General features: G+C 44.6%; 3 protein-coding genes across 4 annotated transcripts; 1 reads left to right on the forward strand and 2 right to left on the reverse strand.

Moving 5' to 3' along the window:
- Positions 1-1,104: 1,104 nt before the first annotated feature.
- On the reverse strand, positions 1,105-2,928 carry LOC136524524 (gibberellin 2-beta-dioxygenase 5-like). Its single transcript, XM_066517869.1, has one exon. The coding sequence runs from the start codon at positions 1,636-1,638 to the stop codon at positions 1,105-1,107; it is 534 nt and encodes a 177-aa protein (XP_066373966.1). The 5' UTR covers positions 1,639-2,928.
- Positions 2,929-9,438: 6,510 nt separating this feature from the next.
- On the forward strand, positions 9,439-12,760 carry LOC136520085 (uncharacterized). 2 transcript variants are annotated; one of them, XM_066513484.1, is made up of 5 exons: positions 9,439-9,730; positions 10,044-10,163; positions 10,265-10,306; positions 10,424-10,473; positions 12,229-12,760. In XM_066513484.1, the coding sequence occupies exons 3-5, from the start codon at positions 10,282-10,284 to the stop codon at positions 12,478-12,480; spliced, it is 327 nt and encodes a 108-aa protein (XP_066369581.1). In that variant the 5' UTR covers positions 9,439-9,730; positions 10,044-10,163; positions 10,265-10,281; the 3' UTR covers positions 12,481-12,760. The 2 variants fall into 2 exon arrangements, with proteins under 2 accessions (XP_066369581.1, XP_066369582.1); XM_066513485.1 differs by having other exon boundaries at positions 10,050-10,163.
- Positions 12,761-16,342: 3,582 nt separating this feature from the next.
- Positions 16,343-17,418, reverse strand: LOC136520080 (nifU-like protein 3, chloroplastic). The gene is made up of 4 exons (XM_066513479.1): positions 17,263-17,418; positions 17,092-17,179; positions 16,683-16,972; positions 16,343-16,563 (listed from the first exon to the last, which is right to left on the reverse strand). Exons 1-4 carry the CDS (start codon positions 17,401-17,403, stop codon positions 16,372-16,374), a joined length of 711 nt encoding a protein of 236 aa, XP_066369576.1. The 5' UTR covers positions 17,404-17,418; the 3' UTR covers positions 16,343-16,371.
- Between the last annotated feature and the right edge of the window lie 1,568 nt (positions 17,419-18,986).

The following is an 18,986-nucleotide window of genomic DNA, read 5'->3' on the forward strand; positions in this document are numbered from 1 at the left end:
GATCTGATTTACTCCACATAGTGGGATATTCAGATTCTGATTATGCGAGAGTGAATACATATCCAGACGTGGATTTTCTATCATCTCGCAAATAGGGAGCTATTTCATGGAAAAGCTCAAAGCAAACTGTCACTACATCGTCCACAATGTATGACGGTTTGTAGTGTGTTATGAGGCAACGGGCCGATGAATTGACTAAAGAAGTTCATACCCGGTTTGAAAGTGGTTGATGACATCTATAGACCACTTAAAGTTATACTGCGATTATAATCTGGCAGTACAGTATGCTCACAACATAAGTCAAGTGGTGCTGCCAAACACATTGACATAGAGTATTATGTTGTGATAGATAAAGTCCGGGATCAAGTCATAAGTCTTGAGCATATAAGTACAGAAAAGATGCTCGCGGATCCGCTTACAAAAGGCTTACCACCCAACATGTTCAGAGAACATGGTGTTCAGAGAACATGTAGCTAGCAAGGGTTTAAGGGAAAGCCTAAAATTCCTAGACAAAAGAAGGCCCAAAGATAAGTATCTATTTCAGAACAGAGTAGTGTATTATAGCTGTTAAGTCTATCGGCAATGGACCGTGATGATGAGACATGCTCTATGCGCTAATCTGTAATGAAATGAACAAAAGTAAATGATATGAAAGTGAAAGATGAAATGAGATCAAGGGGGAGAATGTAAGTTGATCTCCACCAATAGGCCCAACGGCCTATTAGGCCCTTGTCTCTGCTCCCTGATCGGGGTAGCCCAACCCTAATACGGTTGGTGGGCCTCTGTCGCACAGCATACATAAAAGGAAGGTGGGGATCAAGGCTCGGACAACGAGGTTCACAGGAGCCGCTACCCACCTACAGAGAAAACCCTAATCCGATCCTAAAGACGTGCCGCCAGCGACGGGATGTGCCCCGCCACCACCGTCGCTCCCTCTGCTGGGTCTCCACGGCGCCACTGGTGATCGTCTCCACCGCGCTGGACGCCTTCTACACCGCGGCACCGGCGTCTCCCCGCTGCGGTGCATCTACTGAGAAGGCGAGGAGCCTTCACCGCATCTACGGTTACACACAGAGAGGTACACTTATGATTCTAACAGTACTTTCAGCCCGTGGCGGTGGTGTAGTTGGAAGAATTTACTGCTAAATTTTGAGTCAAGAGGGAAGAACATGTGGATATATATACAGCACAATGCTGTTGTCCGCCGGCGCCGCAGCGTGGCCGGATGAGCGTGTCGTAGCTGGGGCAGAGGAAGAAGGCGACGGAGAACCGCTCCCGCGCGGCGCTGGCCATGACCCAGTGCTCGACGCTCCGGTAGCGGTCGTTGCTCCACGCCTGCAGGAGGTCGCCCACGTTGACGATGAGCGCGCCGGGGTTTGGCTTGACGGCGACCCACCGGCCGGCCTTGACGAGCTGGAGGCCGCCGACGCCGTCCTGGTGCAGGATGGTGAGGAAGTCGCTGTCCGTGTGCGGGCACATCCCGTAGGCGCCGCTGGGTGCCGCGCACGGCAGGTACCTGTTCAGCCGTAGGAAGCAGGTGCTCCGCGTGCACCGCGACACCACCGCCGTGTCCTCGCCGATGCTGTCGCCCAAGTCTGCGACGAGGATCCCTGCCAGCCGCTGCGCCAGCTTCGACATCGCCGTGGACACCTGCTCGACCACTAGGTAGCGAGTGCAGCTTAGCTGGTTAGGTTTATTGTGGTGGAAACTATCCACCTAGGTTTACTGCAAGTCCTCAACTTGATATCCTAGATTTATTTTTGGATTTAACAACATACCTATGCAAAAATAATTTAGACATATGATCAATATTTGGTATTCTATAGGATTTAATAGTGTGCCCATGCATCAATGATTATGCATGGACATGTGGCATAAATCCACGACAGGTGCCTACGATTCTCTTATGACTTAAGAGGATAGTCTTCACTAATTTTCTTCGACTATGATAAATTTGTCAATCACAAGAGCCGCCGGCTAAAAAATTTACTGGCCGGTAGCATCAGTTTGGAAGTTGGCTGGTAGGTAGCCAGGCCACGTATACATTGTAGAGGGGGCATGCGCTCTCCTCCGCCCCTCCTCCTCAGGTGGTTGTGAATTCCACACGCGTCGCTCTGCAGGCCTCTTGAATTTCTCTCTCGCTCAGCATCAGAATCATACTTATCTCTCTCTCTCTCAACATCTATCGGTCTCTTAAGCTAGCTATAAGCTCTCTCTTTTCTTTTGTTTGTTTCTTTCTTTTTCTCTCACAAAGTCACAAATGCAACATCGATCCATCGATCTATCCCTCTCTGGGGTTGATGAGGAGTACATGCCGTTGGACCGTCCAGCTACTAGCCACAGGCCTGAAGGCCACAGGGACAATGGACAGGGACCGGCCGGACCCCCATTGATTAGTTGGTCACCGTAGGAGACGTCCCATGGCCATCCCATCCCAATCCATCACTCACTCACTCACTCTGAAATCTGAATGAATTACTCCTGTAGTAGGATATGTGTAGGTACGGAGTATATCGCATTGTTTGCTGGCGGACGGATTCCTCACGTGTGAATGTGAACCAGGACAGTTGCAGTTAAGTTGGTCACCACTCCTCTGCCTCTACTACAGTGCATCAGCAGCTCGACGCTAGCTCTCTCACTCACCTCTCGCCTGCACTCTTTGCTTTGTATTTTTCTCTCACACCAAATCAGTCAGTTGTACTTTCAGTCTATGGCTTATAAGCCAATCTAGCCGAAACGAACAGACTGAATATGTGCATGTCCACAACATAATACTAAAATTATTGCCCTAGGTTGACGAAGGATGGAACTGCGTGTTGACGAATTATTTATTTATTATTGAAATGATTGCTAGCTCCCTGAGAAACACGTAGCACGCCGGCATGGCGGCATGTCAACAGCTAGCCAGTGCACGAAGTACTTGATTTCCTCTATTCCAAACTAAGGTTGCATACAACGAGCTATGTTGAAGCATGGATATTATACACATAATATTGTATTTCCCAATCATCTAATGGCTACCATTCTTAATTACTAAGGACCCACATACTTAAATTTTTTATTTAAAATATAAAACTTAAAATGAAATGTTTGATACTCTAAATACTTTCAAATAAAAAACTTGTAAACTACAAAATTGTAGATCTCCCTAGCTCTACAATTTTGGTATAAAAATAATCTCATCGATCTTTATTGTAAAAAGATAATTTTTTTGTGGCAACTATTTATAGAGAGGTAGACATCTTAAAGATTCCGCCTCTATTGACTTGGCAACAGACCTAAGAGACCCACCTCCATTAATAGCCATTTTAAGAGAGGTAGACTTCCTAAGGGTAGTCCCAATGGATGGTTTCTTGACATAGTTTTCAAGAGAGAAAATGAGCAATTAATATGTAGTAGAAACTATCCTCCCCAACCCATGGTTTTCATATTAATTTCTATACAAAGGATAACTTAAATACAGCAAAAAAAAGAAGCAGATCAACTGTGGCTAGCAACAATATAGCCTCATATCATATGCATAGTCGACAGTATGTTTGCATCAAACACTTTGTAACGCCTAGCTTTCCAGAGAAGCCATCAGTTCACGCAGGTATCCAGAAGCCACCATCTACAAAGGAACAATTTCATATCAACAAAAAAAATAGTTTAACAAGATGCAATGAATCAGCCAAAAAAAAAACAAAAAGCAATACAAATTGGTAGACAGCAGGTAGCCAACATAACGAATCGAAGTAACTAGTAACTACGAAGATTACAGAAGGCGTTCCTGAAGATCCACATGACGAGGCGAGGGTGTGAGGGCGCGGATCAAGGCGGCGCGGCGGGAAGCGAAGTCCCTGAAGATCCACTCCGTGGTGTACGACACTACGACGGCGGGCAGAACGCCGCCGCCGCGGGCGCAGGGGATGCATCTCCATGGGCGCTCCCGTGGCCTGGCCGTGCAGGAGCTGCGAGCATGCTGGAGCGCTGGTGCAGAGGATGGTCTGGCCGTGCAGAGGTTGGTCTGGTAGCGCCGAGCGTGGAGAACTCGCGAGCAGGGGTGGCGGTGGAGAGTCCATGGTAGCCGCCCAGCACAGCAGCTAGCGTCGAGCAGCTGGCCTGTGCAGGAAGCGAGCGCGGGCGGGAAGGACGCGCGCGCGGGAGCTGGCGAGGCGGCGGCGGCGCACAGGATCCGCAAGGAAGGGGATCGGAGTCCTCCCAATACTGTTTCCGTGTTTCGCTCGTTTCTTCACGCCTTGATCCTCGTGACGACGCCGAGTCTTGGTGGAGAAACCGTTTCTCCGATTTGCAATCTCTCTCCACGTTAAATCTACCGCCACCTCGACAATTTACTTAGCTGTCACCCTAATTAAGATGGATAGAAACTATTATTAATATCTCATTGGAACTGCACTAAGAGACTCGTATTTGAAAATCGATGATTAATATATAGAGACCCATATTTAAGAGACTCGTTATTGGTATATCTTAGATGTTGCCTTCTTCTTAAAAGACCCACGTATGCAGATCTATTTACAAAGGCTGTTATTTTTTTTTTTTTGAACTATCTCTATAAATAGACTGGCTATCTCAAAAAATCACTAGTATTTTTGGAGACAGAAATACTTTTCGACCGCTCCATTAAATGAAAAGAGCTATATTCTAAAATTGTGTTTTAGTAAAATGGTGGTCAGTGGAAGCATGTTGGCAAAAGTGAGGTTGTACAAGTTGTAGTAGGCTCGAGAGCTACTAGCAAGTCACCTAGGTCGTCGATAGAGAGAGCACTAGAGCAGGCAACACGGTACAGGGGAGACCTCTTCTTGACTTTAACCATAGCCAGGCTATTGTGCACATGGGCTGCGATACGGGTCGTTGTTTCTTCAATGATCTGCGACGATATGGATCTACTCAACTCAGCGTGTACGTACATTCAAGTTTCACTTTTCATGACGAAATATGCATGTCCACGTCATATTGAATTTGACAAATGGAAGAAATGGTTTGAGAGGTATTGGGCTTGGCTGCATGCTATTTCATTGCACCTAAGGCCAGCCCCAACGCGCCACTGGCTATTAGCCTCAGGCTCCACGTCTGCTGCCTTCAGCTCACACGGATTGATGGCTCTGCAGATAGTCAGGTCTTCCACAACGCTGTTTTTTTACTGGTAACCCATGAGTCACATAGGATCGGATAAAAAAATAGGTACCCTCTATATTTATCATAGTGACTTGCAGAAGCTACGTATGTTTAGGGAGAGAAGGTGGTACATATTAAAAAAGAAGAGGAAGAGAAAATAAAGGTGAGGTAAGATGAAAGAAAAAAGTTTCTTTATAAACCACAAGTAGTGATAGGCACTGTTCGTTTGTCTTATAATCTATACTTTTTAGCTTATTTTTTAGCTGGAACAGTGTTTTTCTCTCACAACAAATCAGCCGGAACAGTGTTTCGGCTTGTTTTTTTAGCGAAACGAACAGGGCCATAGTCTACATTATGTGAATAGTAGTCTCAACATTTTTTAGTCTATATGAATGGCTTTATTTGTACTAGAATCACTAAGAATGTGAAAGCTCTAGTTTGGTTTTGGTTAATTGATGAAACACTAAGTGCTAACCTAGTTTATCAAGATGATTATGAGATAGGTAGCACTACTCTAAGTGATGAAGCAATGGCGAAGATCATGACAATGGTGATGGCATGGTGATGGTCAAATGCTTAAACTTAAAAAAGAAGAAAGAGAAAAACAAAAGGCTCAAGGCAAAGGTATAAAATGTAGGAGCCATTTTGTTTTAGTGATCAAGACACTTAGTGAGTGTGATCACATTTATGATAGATAGCCGTACTATTAAGAGGAGTGAAACTCGTATCGGAATGCGGTTATCAAAGTGCCACTAGATGCTCTAACTCATTGCATATGCATTTAGGATCTAGTGGAGTGCTAACACCCTTGAAAATGTTTGTAAAAATATGCTAACACTTGTGCATAAGGTGATACACTTGGTAGTGTTGGCACATCTATATTCGGCGCTTTTGGGAAAATAAAATACCTATTTTCTATTGCACCGGATGTAAATTCTTGTGGTTGGCTCTTTAGAGCAAGGGTGAAGAAGTTAGAAGTGAAAATAAGTTGATCACGAAGTTGCTGGCGTCGGTCAACTGACCGGACGCTGGACCTGAGATGCACCGGACGCTGGTTTCTGCGTCTGGTCAAACTGACATGGCGACACAGTGACAAGGGTATTGCACCGGACGCTGGTCTGTGTCCGGTCAAGGTGGATCGGACGCGTCCGGTCGAAAAAATATGCCTCGAGGAGCTTACTGGAAACGACCGGACGCTGGGGCTTCAGCGTCCGGTCAGTTTTACCGGAGCGTCCGGTCAGCTTCGTAGCCGTTGAAATCTAACGAACAGCGTTTGAAGCTGGTGACGCGTGGCGTCCATCGGGCGACCGAACGCTGAGGGCCAGCGTCCGGTCAGTATGACCGGAGCGTCCGGTCAGAGCGCGTTTTGCCCAGTGAAGGAGTATAACGGCTCTATTTGATGGGGGCTCTATTTATAGCCCTATGGCCGGCTCAAGGGAGCACTCTTGCACATTTTCATTGACATAGCAACCTTGTGAGCTTAGCCAAAGTTCTCTTACTCATCTCCATCATTGATTCATCATCTTTGTAAGATTGGGAGAGAATCCAAGTGCATTGCTTGAGTGATTGCATCTAGAGGCACTTGGTATTCGTGTTGCGCTGCGGATTTCGTTTGTTACTCTTGGTGGTTGCCACCACCTAGACGGTTGAAGCAGCAGTGGAGGATCGGCACGAGTTGGTGATTGTTCGTGGCCGTCTTCGGTGATTGTGAGGGGAGTTGTACCTTCCCCGGCGGAGCGCCGAAAGGTAACTCTAGTAAATTGCTCATGTCATTGAGTTACCTCACTTGTGGGTCGGTTCTTGCGGTGTCCAATCATGTGGACGAGGTTTTTGAAACACCTCTTAGCCGCCGAACCACCAAGTATTGGTCGACACAACGGGGACGTAGCGTGTTGGCAAGCACGTGAACCTCGGGAGAAAATCGATTGTCTCTCTTCTTTGGCATTCTCCCGGTGATTGGCTATATATTAATCTTGTGATTGGTTCATTCCCTACACGTCGGTATAATCACTCTACTCACTCATTTACATTCTTGCAAACTAGTTGATACAAGCTCTTTAGTATAATTAGAATTGAGAGCTTGTTTTATTATTTACATTTATCTAGTTGAGCTCTTTAGAGTAGCAAGGTTGAGAGCTCTTAGTGAGTAATTACATAGCAAGTTTATGTGCCTAAGTATTCATTGCAATTAGAATTATTAGATAGGTGGCTTGCAACCCTTGTAGAGCTAGAGCAAGTTTGCATTACGCTATTTATCATACTAATCAAATTGCTCTAGTTGATTTGTAGATTTTTAAATAGGCTATTCACCCCCCTCTAGCCATATTAGGACCTTTCAGAATGTTAGCCTTCATTGGTGGTGAAACAGAGTCTTTGCCGAGTGCAAACTGCTTTGCCGAGTGTCAAAAATCGGGCACTCGGCAAAGACCTTCTTTATCGAGTGTCGCACTCGGCAAAGAGTTTTTTGCCGAGTGCCGGGCACTCGGCAAAGAACTTTTTTGCCGAGTTCCAGGCTCTCGGTAAAAGCGCAGCACTCGACATAGGCTACCCCGCGTAACGGTGTAAGGCCACATCCTTCTTTGCCGAGTGCCTGCTGTTAGGCACTCGGCAAAGTTTTTTTTAGAAAATACTTTATCGAGTGCCCCTGACACGACACTCGACAAAGATTTAAATTTTTTTTTGAAATGTCTTTCTCGAGTGCCCCAGATCTAGCACTCGGCAAAGTATTATTTTTTTTTGGAAAATACTTTGCCGAGTGCCCCTGACACGGCACTCGGTAAAGATTTAATTTTTTTTTTGAAATGTCTTTGTCGAGTGCCCCAGATCTGGCACTCGACAAAGTTTTTTTTGGAAAATACTTTATTGAGTGCCCCTGACACGGCACTCGGCAGAGATTTAATTTTTTTTGAAATGTCTTTGCCCACTCGGCAAAGAGGAAATTTCTAAAAAAATTCAAAAACCTCTTTGTCGAGCGTCTTATTCTTGGCAGTCGGCAAAGACCCTCTTTGTCGAGTGTCATGCCCCGACACTCGGCAAAGTTTTTTTTATTTTTTTTTGTTTTTGGCCTCCAAATTTTTTGTGCGGCCCTTTTAAAGTACCAGAAACTCCTAATTAGAATTTTAGGATTTTTTGTCGCTTTTTGATATATTTAGTTACTTTATTTTGTTTACTTCAATTTTTTTGAAAAAAATAAATTTGAACTGCACGTGGTACGAATAATGGAATTTAATGATTCAAAAAATGATAGTCATGTTAGTGAGTGTAGTGTGAGATCGTATCTTGGAACGAACCCGAAATTTTGGACATCTTGTTCACGAAACATGACCGCGAACTTGCATGCGAAGTGTTTTTAAATTCTATAAAAAGCAAACGAAGTTCGAAAATCATGAAACTTGTTGAGATATCGTGATATCGTATGTGGAGGCTGTGACAAAAATTTGAAAAGGTTTCACGCAAGTTGTCACGTACGATGCTTGCAAACCGAAGAATCTCCGAAGAAGTTTCATGATTTTGTGAAGAGGCCGACCAGGTGGTAAGCATCGTACATGACAAACTTACACGAAAACCTCCTTAATTTTTTATCATAGACTCCACATATGATATCATGGCATCTCAACAAGTTTCAAGATTTTTGGTCTTCGTTTGTTTTTTATAGAATTTAAAAACAACTCGACCGTAAGTTCATGGTCATGTTTTGTGAACAATATGTTCGAAATTGGTGGTCTATTTCTGAATACGGCATCACATTATACTAAATAACATGAATATTATTTTTCCATTCATTTTTTTCATTATTCGAATGACTAACAGTTATAATTTGAATTATTCAAGAAAAATCAATTAAATAAAATAAATTAAAGAAATATACGAAAAGTCTGAGAAATATGCCACATTGGAACATGAAGTACCAGGTATTGTATGAGGATTACAGAAAAAGTTTATGAGCAGAAAGAAAAAAAATAAAAACGGTTTGCCGAGTGTCTGTGTTTGGCGCTCGACAAATGAGCCTCTTTGCCGAGTGTCAGGACGGCTGGCACTCGGCAATTTTTTTTTTATTAAAAAAAACCCTCTTTGCCGAGTGTCAGCCGTCCTGGCACTCGGCAACGAATTTTAAAAAATTTAAAAATACTTTGCTGAGTGCTAGATCGGGGCACTCGGCAAAGAATTTTTTTAAAAAAAACTCTCTTTGTCGAGTGTCAGGCTAGGTGGCACTCAGCAAAGAATTCAAAAAATAAAAAAATTCTTTGCCAACTAGGGGGCACTCAGCAAAGAGGGGATTTAAACACACACCGCGCACACGCACGTACGCCCGCGCCCCCCAAACCCCATCCGTCCCTAAACCCTACTACCCGGTGGCGACTGGTGAGGCTCCTGGCGGCGGCGGGGCGGCAGGGCTCCGGGGCGGCTCGGGAGTACTAGCCGAGCTCCTAGGTGCAGGTGGTTGTCCGGCTGTGGCTGAAGCCCGAGGGGCGAGGGCAGTCGTCCGGCGGCGGCCAGGTCACCAGACCGGGGGAGGCTGGAGTGGCCGACGGACGGCGGCAGCCAGCAGCCAGGACGTCGGGCGGCCAGCGGGCAGGGGCAGTGGCAGCGGACTGCAGCCAGCACAGCAAAGGTGAGGATTCACTGATTCAGGAACGTGAATTTGTGAGCCGTGATGTCTGATTCATAGCATTATTATTGCATACTATTGATTTTTAGTTAGTAGCGTGCATATATTTTTTCCCATAGATTTCTTTTGGTTTGCAAAAATGCAGAACAAAACAGTTTATTTGTGAATTTAAAGCAAAATGTGGTTATTTTGTAATTTCCCTAATTCGTTAGTTTCATGTATATATCTTAGAGTTGAACAGTGTGTGTCAGTAATCAGCAATATACCACTATGAACTATATTTTGGACATTTGCATTGAACCTGTTTTTTTATTAGGATTAGGAAATAGCCTAGCATGGGGAAGAGGCAGAGGAAGACTCCTGGGCGTGCGCCGGCACGGGGCCTTCCAAAGTCCAAGCGGACCGATGAGCTAGCGGCAATGTCTGATTCTGAGCTGTGAGGCCTCATTTCTTTGTTTCTGAAGAGCATGCATTTGGTTGTTCCTGTTGGCTGATGCGTGCTTTGTCGTTGTTTTGTCTCTGATTTCTGTTTCGCAGTCCACAAGCAGCGGGACATGATCCCTTTCGACGCCGATGATGGTTAGTGCTCTAGTTTTGGTGCTATTGGGGATTTCAATTTGCTTTGTCCATCTGCGAGCAACTTACTAAGACATTTTGATTCTCTTTCTTTTTGCTGGGTTTTTCGTTGTGTTTCAGTAAGGGAGTCGGAGGATGATGATGTGGAGCAGCCTGTGTTTGACCTCGAGGTATTTTTAACGCCTTATTACTGACTGAGTTCTCCATGAGTTCACATTGTACGTAGAAAGCTACAAATTATATAGGTGGTAACTTTCAAGGGTTTTGGATGATTAAATACAAGTATTGATGTTTGGATGGATAGCACAGCTCCATTACCTTGTTTTCAGTCATTTATTTTGCTCATTTAGCCTAGACTAGTGCTGCAACAGTGGATTGGTTGTGCTGCTGCTGGATCATATGATTTGTTGCTGATGTTTTTTTTTTCATTTTTATTTGATGATAGCTTATTTTGGGGTAACATGTTGCCACCGTATTTCTGGGTTCTGGGTTGACATTGGTATACACTATATAGAGCGCTGCCTTCTCCCTTGTAAGGGGTACTGTGGGTCAAATGGCTAGTATCGAACACAATATTTGCTCAATTTCTCATCATTGTGTTGCTAATGTGAATGGAATGTGATATGATGATACAACTACAACACATTAGGGTGTGTTTAGTTGGGGAGGTGAAAATTTTTGGATGTCACATCGGATGTGTCGGAAGGACGTTGGGAGGGCTTTTTTGATACTAATAAAAAAATAAATTACAGAACCCATCAGGAAACTGCGAGACGAATCTAATGATACTAATTAATCGGTCATTAGCACATGTGGGTTACTGTAGCACTTAAGGCTTTTCATGGACTAATTAGGCTTAAAAGATTCGTCTCACGATTTTGCCGAGAACTGTGCAATTAGTTTTTTTTTTCGTCTACAATTAGTACTCCATGCATGTGTCCAAACATGCTCTTTTACTGTAGGAGCCAAAAAATTTTGGAAACTAAACACGCCCTTACTGGCTTTACATTGTGCTGTACTGCTGGCATCCTATGTTCCTATGTAATGTAAATGAACCTGATATGTTAAATGCCAAATGATTAAAAATCAGTGTTCCAAAAAAAGGTACTAAACGTGCACCTAGACACGATTAGCTGGTAATTGGAGCCATGCTGGGTCGATTAGGCACTGTGTGGCCAATAAGCTCTGGACACGCCTAGGCTCTTCGCCTACGCGTGAGCGCAGACACAGGAAAAGCAGTGGCGACTGGCGAGGCCTCCTCACCACTTCGTGTTGCCACCAATGTAGCCTCGTCCCAGTTCCCTTCTCCCTCATCCTGTTAGTTCTCAGCTTCCCATCAACCGTGTACGGGTGCGCGTGTGCGTCAGCTAAGCGTGGTGGGGCTGTTGAGCCTTGGGGAGTCAGTGATTACAGTTCATGTGCCCCCTCGTGTGGAAACTGGTGGATGGAGCACGTCTTTGCAGTGTGTTTGTGTGTCGTGCATGTCCTGCAGCGCTCGAGCTGTCTCTGTGAGATACATTTCTATTGTTTTCTCTTGAACTTGCTATTTGCAAAACTCATTACTTCCCTGTTGTCGTAATTTTCTTCTGATACTCTGTTCTCAAATGCTAATAACTTGATAAATGTGCCTTGTTTGTGCTGCCTTGTGCCTTGTTTGCCCTGAAGTTGTCTCTGTTAATACTCTGCTTTTTCTTCATCTGTGCTGGTGCCTCCTGATCTTGCTCCCAGCATCAAATAATCTAATAAATTATAAAAAAGCAGAAACACTTAATCACGTTTAATCTACACTTAGGCGCTCTAGGTACTAGGCTGTGGCCACTGCCTAGCACCTTTTGGAACCTTGGTTAAAACCTGTACTTCTGTACTAGTTGATGTTATTCTTATCTTCTATCTGTTTGACTTATTCTATGATCTTATTTATTTAGGGTGTTTCTGATAGCGAAAGTGAGGACAGCAAAGGAGAAGTGTCTGGTGACATGGCTGAAGCTGATTATGAAGAATGGGACAAAGGGTGTATTTCAAGATGTAAGTTTGTGAATAGCTCTTACCAAAACCAAGGTGATTGGTTGGAATGTTCCTGCTGGTATTGTTGTACATTTGATTGGATCCTAGAATGGTCATTTAGGACTAACAATGATGGTCTACGGAGTCCAAATTTCTCATCAGAGTTTGATTGATAGTGATGTGAGGTGTTTCTCCTAGTAAAGAAAGTCATATGTGATTGTACTTTTCCTGTCTTTTCCCCTTTACAATTGATAATGTATTGCTGTACTGGTGAGGAGCTAATGAATAGAGATAGATGGGTGCAGCAAATGAGTAGAATAGATGGGTGCTTAGGGTGGATGTGGCCCAGCCTTTGCTTATGCTGAATATATAGGCTGAAGCACACTTTAGAAGTGTATTTTCAATTTTGTGATGACTTTGCTTTTCAGCCTTGACTATGGCACTGAATGTTACGTGTACCATTTTTTTTATTTGGAATATATATGTGATGGATGAGATATATATATATATGTGATGAATGAGATATATATGTGATATATGTTTGTATGAATTTATTTGTCATGATGGAATGTAAAAAAAAAAATCAAAAATTGCTGTTTTGAGTCACTTTGTCGAGTGTTGCACCCGGCAAAGGACCCCGTTGCCGAGTGTCATGGTCACAGCACTCGGCAAAGCTGGAAAAATGGGCGCTCGGAAAACCATTTTTCCAGCTTTGCCGCACTTGGCAAAGATTTTTTAAAAAAATACAAACTTTGCCGAGTGCCAGACAGAGGACACTCGGCAAAGATTTTTTTTAAAAAAAAAATTCAAACTTTGCCGAGTGCCAGCCAGAGGGCACTCGGCAAATTCAAACTTTGTCGAGCGGCGGCTAGGGGCACTCGGCAAAAAAAAATTAAAAAAAAAATCTTTACCGAGTGCCTGCAGGGTTGGCACTCGGCAAAGAGACCGTCAACGGGGCCGGCGCCGTGATGGTCGCTTTTCTTTGCCGAGTGCCCCTGGGGCTCTCGGCAAAGCCTTTGCCGAGGGTCCGATAAAAGACACTCGGCAAAGAGGGCTTTGCCGATCAATTTTTTGCCATGTGTTCTTTGCCGAGTGCAATTTGGGCACTTGGCAAAGAACCTGAATCCAGTAGTGGTAGTTTCCTGCAGAAGAACTAGGTGCCCAATCTGACAAAAGCTGGAGCCATCGCTGGGTAAGCGTTGTGAAGATAGTCGGGGTGTTTGGCTGATCCAGTTTGGAAAATCTGGACGGCTGATTTCGGTTGATTCAATAGTGTTCTGTAAGAGAGAATAAGCTGAAATAAGTTGAGACTAGACGAGGAGACCATGCCAAGTGCTTGTTAGCTTGTGCCGTGTTTTAGTGCCTATTAGCTTGTGACATGTTTTTGCAGAAGGTGAGTGAGAAAGACTAAAAAGGTTCTGACAAAGTTAAAGTTGCTTTTTCATTTAAATGTTGCTCTGGGATGGGATTAAGTTAGCCTCATGTGTTCTATGTCAACATGGCATGTTACTTTAAGCTGAAGCATATGATATGATATGCCTGCATTGGGCCTGCTCTAAGGGCTTGTTTGCATGTTATCATATTCACCTCAATTCACGTATGTTGGGTGGATTGGGTGAAATTTAGTTTAAGTTACACTCCAATCCACTCAAACACATATGGATTGATGTGAATACGATAACATCCAAACAAGGCTTAAAATAATTTCTCTTTATTTTAGATATCATGTTTTTCCTATTTGCTCCATTTTATGTCGTACCAATCCTATCCTATTCATATATATATTTTTCCATTCATATATGTCTTTTCATTTCTTGACTCTAGACAAAACCAAAAACTTTTCATGCAATCCATACACCCTAAGTTTTAATTTTCCTTTGTTTTGGAATTCTATAGTTTTTAAATTTTGTCCTTTCTTCCTATAATTTTTTTTTTCATTCTTATGTTTTACCTTCATGTGTTCCAAACACGTTCTCAGTCTTTTTTACTTCCTCTCTCTCTCTTTCACTGTGAGGTTTCACTGCTTGAACACCGGTTCTCATTTCAGAATAAAAACATGGAAACATAATACAATAAAAATAGCCCAAACATAATTTTTCCTACAAAACACAGTAACTTTTGAAAAGCTTAAAGAATTTATGCTTTGTTCGAAAGTGCTGAAAAGGTGAAAAATAAATGGAAGTCATGCCGCTGGTAGACAGTGAGACAGATTCACAGGTACCCTCCCACAATTGGTTCCACGACCCGGCCCACGAACACTTCTGTCTGGGCTCAGGCTAGCCCAACCTCAACGTCATCAGCCCACCCACCTCGAGCTCTCCCGTCCCTCTCTGCACCGGCCACACCACGCCCCGCCGCCTCGCCGCGCCACTCCTCACCCCGACCGTCCCCCACCTCGCGCGTCTCCTCCTCGCCCATGCGCCGGACACCCCTCCGCTCCTACTCGCGCTCCTCCCGGCCTGCCCGGCCCTCCTCACGCCGCTCCTCTCCCACCTCCTCCTCTCGCACTCGCCGCCGCTCCCGGCGCTCTCCCTGTACCGCCGCCTCCTTGCGCTCCGCCACTTCTCGGTGCCGGAGAGCTCCCTCCCGGCCTTGCTCCGCCTCCTCGCGCGCTCCCGCCGCCACGCCCACCTCTCGTTCCCGCTGCTCGAGTCCCTCCCGTCCACGCACCCGCACCTCCTCACCACGCCCGCGCTTGCCGTCCTCCTCTCGACCGCGCTCTCCGCGTCCGCCCCCGGCGCGTCCTTCGACGCCGCCGTCTCCTGCTTCGACTCCGCCGCCCGCGTCTGGGCGCGCGCTGGCAGGGGCCTTCGGCGCCGCCGAGCTCAATGCGCTGCTTGGATTGTGTTAACTGTTATATCAAGGGTGAAATGTTGCAGTGGCCAAGCTTTTTACATCTGTGGATACCAGGGAATAAATGTGTATCTAGAAGCTGGCAATTTGAGAGTCCCAATGTACCAGATATGGAGAAGCTTCTAACTGTTAAGAGTTTTGGACCCAGCGAAGGGTTTATTGCTGGAAGCCTGGAAGTATGTTTAGCTCTAGAAACTGAAGTTTCAGTTCTGTGGAAAGAGTTTGGCCTTTGGCAAGAAGAGGCGATTGATATTATCCGGTGCAAAATGTAATGATTATACACTGAATTAACAACAGTTGGAACTTGGAAGTTTATTTGATTATCTTTCAGAGTTAAGGTTGTGATTTTTTTTTTTTTTTGACAAACTCATGACTTCTGTTTTGTCGAGTCAGAGAATTCTTGTACATAACAATTATAATAGTCACGTTGCACATAGAAATCAGAACTATGAGGCTGAAATAGGAAATCTCATCAGAAAGCCACTTGATTAAAGCATAAAAGAATTCAAGTACTTGCAGAGGCAAGGATTTAGGGTTCTAGAAGGGTTTATATATAAGGTTGATGTGGGAACTTGGGAAGGTTGAGAAGATCAGCCAAATGTGAACTTGGGAAGGTCGAGAAGGTCAGCCAAATGATGAAGGTGATAAAATTGTACGGTCATCAGACTGAAGAAGCTGTTTGAGCAATCTTGTGGTTGCTTTTCCTGAGTAAATGATGGCTTCTGATGTCAAGGGTGAAATGTAGCAATGGCCGAGCTTTATAGAACCCTAAAGAGCTTTATAGAACCCTAAAGAACAAGGAATGAATGGGTAGCTGACTGAAGCTGTCAGTTTTGTGAGGAAGTGAAGGAGCTCCTATTTTCAGTTGTGCGGAAAAAGCTTTGCCTGTCTAGACAAGCCACTTCAAATTTGAAATTGATACATTGATGTGATCCATTGTAAATTGTAACTGATGATTAGTCATTGTCTCATTGATTTAATAACTGTGGGAGATTATGTTTGTTGAATAATATCTTTTATATACTTGAAAGCGTTGTAAGCTTTGCTCTGTCCAACTAAAAGATACTTTTCTTTGTCACGTCAAAGAATTATTGCATGACAATTGTGTATTCGGTTCTGTAATTCATTGTAATAACTACAGAAATATAAGACTGAAGACTGAACATTCACCAGAATGCCGCATTTTGTCACGTCAAACGACTCTCGCGTTTCTATTCTGTGAGCTGAACAGCCAAGATGGAAGGTATCTTTTCCCTCAGTTTTTGTGTCACAGCTACTCGTACTGTCATTACACCAGCTGCAGGTCCGGTGATCCGGATCTTGACGGCATATCCATCAATGTGGAGAAGCTCGAGGCTTCCACCTCCAGTGCCGGAGAGGTACGGTCTGATCTCATCAAGCACCTGCATGAACAAACAGTCCTCAGAAATCAGAATCACAGTTTGATCACGATCATCTGTTGCAGCAGAGCACAGTCTTTTAATTTGCAGGCTTGCGTCTGACCGAGAAGAGAGCTGCTGACCTTCTCGACGCTGTCGGCGGTGAGGTCGAGGCCGGTCTCGGTGTCGACGATCTGCTCGACCTCGAGGATGTCGGGGATCTTGTCGCGGAGGCGCGTCTCGATGCCCATCTTGAGCGTCATGGTGGAGCTGGGGCAGGAGCCGCACGCCCCCTGCAGCTTGAGCACGACGACGAGGCCGTCGATCTCGTGCAGCGCCACGTTGCCGCCGTCCGCCATCAGGCTCGGCCGCACCTCGTCCAGCACCTTCTCCACGTTCTCCTCCGTCAGCGGAAGCACGCGCACCGCCCACCCTGCAGCAGGTTACACGCAAGCATACAGTGATCGTTCAGACTTGCACTTGTTGCATGCTGTGAGCCTGTGACTATGATTTTGCAGAAGAAAAAAGAAAAAAAAACTGTGACGAACAAACCTGATCGGAGTCCGCGGTGGCCGGGCGTCGTCTGCAGCGACGTGTGGCTGAAGCTGAGCCGGCCATGGGCGAGGGAGCTTGGAGAAATCTGTGGAGAGAACCACGGGCAGGTCAGTGGTGGAGGCAGCCAAAAGGAAGAACGGGGGAGGTCGGCGATCGAGGTGAGGTGACCTTGCCGCGGAGGGTGGCGGCGAGGGGGGAGCTGGTGGCCGCGGCCGCTGCTTGCCGGAGACAGAGCCTCATCTGAATCTCTGCCGATCTTTTTTCGGCAGCCAAGAGATGAGGGGAGTTGGTTGTCCGTTGCTGATTCATTCGTTTCCTGGATGGATGTGGTTCGCCGTCGCCGAGGCCTTGTTGGGCTGAAACTTTTGAGCATGCAGATCCACGGTCCAGAGCCCATGGCCCACTATTACTTTCTTTTTTGACGGAGGTGAAAACTTTGCTTTTATAGAAAGCAACTAGGGCCCACTATTACTGCCAGCCCAGCCCATTCTTAACGATTGCAACCTGACTAAAAAAAAGACAGTGTTTTTGGGCTGTTTTTAACGATTCAACTGGCCCCTTCTGGGCTCCAAAGGCCAGCTGAACTCGCCGACAATTGGCATGGACTGTGCTTTTTTTTTTTGGTGACTGGCTTGGACTGTGGATTGTGCTATCTGCTATGTGCAGATTTCGATTGTTGAATGAGGATGAGGATGATTACGTAGGATCGCGTTAAACCAGTATGGGCATAGACTGATTTATTAAAGAGAAGTAGGTCCCATCCATGTAAACTACAATCAGCATGAGCACACGACACGATCTACAACCGATGCATTGCAGGAGACAACGGCACTGTTCGCTTATTTCCGTACTTTTCAGCTTGTTTTTCGGTTGGAACCGTGTTTTTCTCTCAAAACAAATCAGTCGGAACAGTATTTTAGCTTATTTTTTCAGCGAAGCGAATGGGACCAACATTTTGTTCCGAGCACCAACCAACATGACATGACAGCGACATGAGGAAATTATTCCAAGACATCATTATCTCGTGCATTCGACGAGGGCTAGACCATATAAAATTGATGCGCCAGCCGCCAGGTATGTATATTATAAATATATCGGCTTTATAGAACATGAGGAAATTAAGATCTTAGTTTCACTGCGAAAAAAAAAACTTTAAAGTTTTTTCATTAAGATGATAAACAATAAAGTTGTAGATCTCAAATGAAAAAGCTAAAATTATAAAGCTGTAGATCTCATTAAGCTTACAACTTTTGCATAAAAAGTATCTTCATTTGGCGTCGTACAAAAGATATGATTTTTGTAAGGCGACAAGAGCTTGCACGCGATTAATAAGTTGCTGAAATATTATATTATTTTTTTAGATCATCTTAATGAACTCAAATTAAAAAAAAACTCTATACTATAAAGTTGTATATCCTATTAATAGCTACAACTTTCATAAGAAAGTATCTCCATTTAACACCATATAAGAAAGATATGATTTTTTCCAAGGCGACAAAAGTTTGTACACGATTAATTTACTGCTGAAATTTTATTTAATTTTTTGAGTATCTTAACAACTTCAAATTACAAAACTCAAAACTAGAAAATTGTAGATCTCGTTGAGGGCTGTAATTTTTATATATAAATCATCTTCATCCGAGATCGTATGAAAAATATTCAATTTTTCTAAGGTTGCGCCTTGCTGCACCAGTCTGGTTGGCGTGGCGCTACAGTGTTGCCACGCCAACGGAAGTGGCGCGGTAAGGTTTTCCACATGAAAATCGTTGTCCATCTCGGCAAATCGCGTCGCCCGATGCATATAGCGCGGCAACGTGTTTTGGCCCAAACCGGTTAGATTTGAAAAGAAAACAACGATTTTAATTTTAAAATTTGTTTTAAAGAAAAGGTTA

This window comes from Miscanthus floridulus, chromosome 18, assembly GCF_019320115.1.
Source record: "Miscanthus floridulus cultivar M001 chromosome 18, ASM1932011v1, whole genome shotgun sequence".
Taxonomy (NCBI): Eukaryota; Viridiplantae; Streptophyta; class Magnoliopsida; order Poales; family Poaceae; genus Miscanthus; species Miscanthus floridulus.